A 6,000-nucleotide genomic window follows, 5' to 3' on the forward strand; every position below is an offset into this window, starting at 1 on the left:
CCCACACACACACACACACCCCAGTCACCCACACACACACCATTTTTTTTTTGATTTGTTTGTCTTCCGGGGAGTATTCAGTTGATGATTTATGGGGGCGCCCAGCCACTTGGGGGGACATTTGCCTACATGCGGGGGCTGTGATACGTCTCATTTTGCGGCCGGCCGTTTACACTGGCTAAATGTCATTAGTGGATTTGCCTGTGCCGGGGGCCTGGGGCTAGAGCGCCCGCCGGTGATTATTCATGGCTCATGGCATTCACACAGGGGTTAATCGCACCGCCTGTCGCCATTCTCTCTCACTCTATGTCTCTCTCTCTCTCTATCCCTCTCTCTTGCACTTTCTCTCTGTGTGTTTCTCCTTTGTTCTATCGTTTCAAACCCCCCACCTGGATTCTTCTTTTGATACAAGATGCCCCCTTCAAATGCACTCAAACACATTCAGGGCCCTATTATGAGAGTCTAAAACACATGGATGGCACAACAAGGCATTTCTAGGTTTCTTAATCAGTCATGGGTGTGTTTACTAACTTTACTGTGGTGTCAGTCAAAGACAAAACAGTTATACACAGTAAGTTACTTTCACTATTGACTGACAATGGGTTACTATCGAAAACATAGGCTGGAAAAAGCAACACTTACCCTAATATTGTTCAAATGACTGAATAAAACAACGTTTATCCTGCAGGAGTTGCTTATATCTCAAGACAGTGTGTCTTCGGCTGTGCTCCATATGTGTCTCTCGCCTCTCCCCTAATCACTTTTAACCGTCATTACCAATTTGCAAATGATGGTGAATAACTATTCATCGTGAGATGTATTTCGTAATATCTTTATTCTAATTATTATATGTTTCCCATTTTAATCGTGTAATTTGTAATGTTTTGCATGGATGTGCGCTTGTGCGCGTTCATGGATGATAGAAGGATGGTGCGTTGTGCACCCGCCAATATGACTGTTGACAGTGCGCTCTTAAAATAACATATTAGCAATGGACTTCTGACCAGGTTTCTCTTGGTCAGTGGCGTAATGCGTTTTAGGTAGTGTATGATAACGATTTTTAGACAATGTGCTAGGCCACTCCCTAGGTTGTTAATTACCACACCCCTGGGCGCATTGTTTAAAAAATAGACGTGCAAAATAAGAAAATACATTTTGCGCCTGGTGGAAAACGAGTTTTGCGCCATTCACCAGGGTGCAAAAAAGGGGCCTGACTCTCTCTCTCCCTCCCTTTCTCTGTCTGTCTGTCATTGTACTCAAACACATTCATTGTATCATTCTCTCTCTCTCTCTCCCTCTCTCTGTCTGTCTGTCTGTCATTGCACTCAAACGCATTCACTCTTTCTCTCTCTCTTTGTCTGTCATTGCACTCAAACGCATTCTCTCTCTCTCCCTCTCTCTCTCTCTCTCTCTCCCTCTCTGTCTGCCATTGTCTCTATTGTTTCATACTGCTTCTCCACCCCAGCCTTCTCATCACTCTAACTCTCTTCATCCAAGTCTTTCTCTCCCTCAATCCAAACCTCCTACAGCACTGAGCCAACTCTCTCCTCTCTCTCTCTCTCTCTCTACCTTCTCCACCCTGGGCCTCCCATCAGTCTCTCTACTCTCTCTCACTCTTTCTCCCTCTCTCTACACCACATCACTCTCTCCCTCCCTCCCTCCCTCCCTCCGTTTCTCCCTCTGTCTCTCCCTCTCTGTGTCTCTTCATCTCCAGCCTCCAGCAGGACACAGACCAATGAGGAGGCTCAGGCCCAGTTAGCCGCCACCAGCCAGGCGACTGCTGAGCACATTGAGCCGTGTCTAAGGGAGATGTATGCAAAGGCAGTTGGAGGGGAAAACATGCCTTACAGAGGGGTAGGTGGAGGTGTGCTTGAGTGTGTGTGTGTGTGTGTGTGTGTGTGTGTGTGTGTGTGTGTGTGTGTGTGTGTGTGTGTGTGTGTGTGTGTGTGTTTGTGAGTGTGTGTGTGTGTGTGTGTCTGGAGGGCAGGTAATGACTTCTTCATGGGGAGGTAGTGAAGCTTGTTATTGAATTAGTGGGGTGGTGAATCAGGACGAGACGCATGCAGACACACACGCAGCACCTGTTAGCCGAGTGCATAAAGAGAAGTGTGTTGTCATGGATGTGTTTTCAGTCTCACACTGAGTGAGTGCAAATACACACATACACACACATGTGCGCATGCGCGCGTGCGCATACACACACACACTCACACACACAAACACACACACACACACACACACTCACACACACAAACACACACACACACACACACACACACACACACACACAAACATAAGACCCACGCTTAAACAACACACACAAACACACACACACACACACACACACACACAAACATAACATAGACAAACAGACAGACACACAAGCATGTCTGTCAGCACTCACAGGGGGGTCCCCATCCTTTGCCGACACCGTGATGATGACAGTCCCCTTGACAGCGTTGGGAGCCACTACCCCTCGGTACAGAGCCTGACTAAACACGGGAGAGTAGTCGTTCATGTCCTAGAGATGAACAGAGAATAGAGAGAAAGAGAGAGAGACAGAGAGAGAGCGAGAGAGAGACAGTGAGAAACAGTGAGAGATAGAGAGAGAAGGAGAGAGAGAGAGGGGAGGGTTGACAATTAATGGCTAACAGTTAATTTAAATTGAATGCAAAAAACTGGAGGAAAACTAACAATAAATGCATTTCCCAACAGAAGCATATGAGAGAGGGATCAGTTATGACATCTGAGTGACAGTAGAGAGATAAATAAATAGACTGCCTGGAAGACAGACAGACAGAGAGAGAGAGAGAGAGAGAGAGAGAGAGAGAGAGATTGATTGATTGATTGACACGTACACAGATGCATTCACAACACTAAAACTTTAAGCTTTAAAGTAAAAAAAAAAAGAAAAAGCTGTTTGTCTCCCCCAACTTCCCGTAGCAATCAGCACGCCCTGGTAGAACTCTCATTAAGACTCCCTGATCCCACTGCGGCACCAACACATCAAAAGACGCATTAAGACCAGACACATTACTAAGTGTCACGGCTTTTTTACGTGCAATGGGGCCTCTTCACTATGGAGGAGAATCTTCTCATCAGCATAACAGAGAACACTACCACAAATATCTGTTTCTTTCAGATGGCGGCAGTGACTCTCTAATTGACACCTGAGGGAGAATTTCAAAGAGGAGGAGGAGGATGGATGGATGGAGTCTGAAAAGCAAAGGCGTCTCTGAATGGTGTGCTTCAGCGCGAAGGACAATTTCCGTTTCTTTCTTTTCAAACGTCGAGGTTCTGCTGGCAATGGTCGTGCACTGGCAAGGTGGCGGTGCTGTTTGAGGGAGTGCGGTCACGTCTGAGATGGGGAATGCGAGCAAGCGGCTATTTTCTCTCGCCTTGTGATCGGGATGGGGTGGTAGCAGGGGCGGAGGCGATGATGGCAGTGTCTCCACCTGAGACCCATTTTAATGCACACCACATTCACACACACACACACACACACGCACACACACACACACACACACGCACACACAGTCTCCTCAAGTCCAAGGAGAGGCCGGTGAGGGTCGGGCATCCAAATTAATACCCCCTCTTTACCTGCACACTCCCCCCCCCCCACCCCCTTCTCCACCCCTGCTTCCATCACTCTGTTTATTCAAGGATGTCCTTGGAGCCGCTTCAGACAACCAATAAAACCTAGCTGTTGCTTGCCAATAATAATGAAAAAAAAAAATCTAATAAAACTCTTCTGAAAGAAATTCTTCAAGACGAGGAGGGTATTGTTCTATTTTTTGTTGTTGTTTTTATACTTGCCATTCAAATGTCAGTATGGTTCTCAGGTAAGGACATGAAAAACAAAAACAAAAACAAAACCAAAACAAACAAAAAAGCCCAGTCCCATCATTAAGTAACAACATAAAAAAAGTTAAATGACTATATTTTTTGGAGTGACTTTTTTGGGGGAGTGCATTAAACAGCTCCGGCGCCTTGAGAGAGTGCAGCGGAGGAGATGGGCTCCTATCAGGCAGAAGATGTCCCGGGGCCTCCATCAGCGTTTAATAACTCCCACACGACATGAGGAGTGGCACAGCACATCAGGACACACACTCATTTCCTATCCAAATGCTCTCAACCCACCCCACCCCCCCGTGCAAATTAATTACCAATTACTAACACACACACACACACACACGTGGCCAAACAGACCTATACGCGATTATGCTGGCATGCATTCACAAATATGTCCATTTAGTTTAGCTGGCTTTTTTTTTCAGGTACTCCCCTCCATCTCTCTCTGCGCGCTGAATTGCATTGTGGGACCAACCAACAGACTGTTACAGCGACCTCAACAGAGGAAGCGCCGAGACTTTAATCAAGGACACCATCCAATACCTAGCACCCCCCACTCCACACACATCCCTGCCTCCTCCTGTTTCATATCTATTGATTAGATTTCACAGCTGTGGCATGATTCGAGTTTAAAAATTATGAATTGCTCAGCCCCCCCCCCCCGGGCCTCAGGGAGATGCTGATCGGTTGTCGAGGACGACTCGTGAGGACAGAGCATTCCAGTAAATAAGTAATCAAGAAGAGTCGTTCACTCCCGGTGTGAGTGGGAGGTGAGCTGAGAACTTCTTCAAAGCTTTCATCAAAAAAAAACAAAAAAAAAACATAGTAAGTGGGCGAATGACACTGTCGAGTGGGTTTAAGGAAAGGACAAGTGAGGCAAGGCCGCCACTACCATTCTTTGGGATGTTGAGAGGTCTTTTTTCCCCCCATAATGACGGCGGTGCACTCTTGGGCAAGGACTTGGGCAAAGACGCTGACACGTGCTGAACTCAACTGAAAGCTAATTGTGATTTGTCTCGTGTCCTGTGCTTATTCTCCTCCTCAGAAGAAATGAGTCAAACTGAAGTAACAAAAAACCAAAAAAAAATATTTGAGTAAGTAAATATATAAAATAATAAAGGCAGGAAACAAGCCTACAATAGCCTGATCTGATGGCCATTCCAAACATTACAAAAACAGCCCTGCTCTCAATGTAGCATGGTATCAATCTCTGTGTCTTTTTTCCCCCGGGGAAAGCATAAAAATGAGGAATGGGTGGGTCATTTGTCTTGTTCTTGTCAGTCTATTTTTAAGGCAAGTCAGCATTTCTAAAAAATACGGAAGGCAAGGCCCTTGTGACAAATAGAGTTAACCGTGGTGGCAAGACGCTGACATCTGATACCAGATTTGTCATTATTCACTCTATTCCTATCCTGCATACATAGCAACCTTATGCTAACTCTACATGGAAGGTCACGGAAAGGGCAAAACCTTATACTAACGGTTCTTTGGTACTAATTTAAAATGAATATATACATTGAGTATAATACAGTACAACAGACATTCAATTTCAAACTGCATATACAGATAGGATTATATATACTGTACAGTATATATAGGATTAGATTTAAGTCTAGGTATTAGTTTATTTTTATCTTAATGGCATATACAGTAGAAACATGTTCTTATTTGAGAAGTAAATAGGATTATTTATCACTTAAGCACACTGTACTAAGGGGACTTAATTGAGGGGTACTGGTGAGCACGTTGTTCTTTTCTGTCCTAATAATATCCTCAGGCATTTAAAAAAAAGTTACAGTAATTCATATGGAGTGCTTCTAGTGAGCTATTTACCCACTTTGTCAAGAGTGGACATTATAAGATAAAATGGAATTGCTTATATACTGTATGTATGCGAGTATGCATAATTATTCTTTGAGTGGGGCTATACCTTGAAACTGAAAAACTTGAAAAACTGAAACAAAAAAGAATACCACAAGCCATAGGCCTCCTGCAATGTAATGTTTATCAACATACACTATCGTCATTTTTCCAGTGAGGCCTAAAATAAATTCCATAGGCAACAGATGTACCCAACACGCCTACATACTGCTGGTAAAATAGCAAACACACAATAAGCATGTCAAGTACAGTGCAATGCAGCATCAC

At 44.6% G+C, this 6,000-nt stretch overlaps 1 protein-coding gene across 1 annotated transcript in view; it reads right to left on the bottom strand.

Annotated features, from left to right (window-relative positions):
• Nucleotides 1-6,000, bottom strand: part of pcdh15b (protocadherin-related 15b) — a 194,881-nt gene that overhangs the window by 66,712 nt on the left and 122,169 nt on the right. The window contains exon 21 of the mRNA XM_076298738.1: nt 2,405-2,521. Coding sequence (XP_076154853.1) covers nt 2,405-2,521 — 117 coding nt within the window. The remainder of the gene's footprint in view (nt 1-2,404; nt 2,522-6,000) is intronic.

The sequence above is a fragment of the Alosa pseudoharengus genome, unplaced genomic scaffold (assembly GCF_046254945.1).
Source record: "Alosa pseudoharengus isolate Yale_2024_CS ecotype anadromous, Long Island Sound unplaced genomic scaffold, YU_APseudo_1.1 YU_APseudo_1.1_scf_21, whole genome shotgun sequence".
Classification (NCBI taxonomy): Eukaryota; Metazoa; Chordata; class Actinopteri; order Clupeiformes; family Clupeidae; genus Alosa; species Alosa pseudoharengus.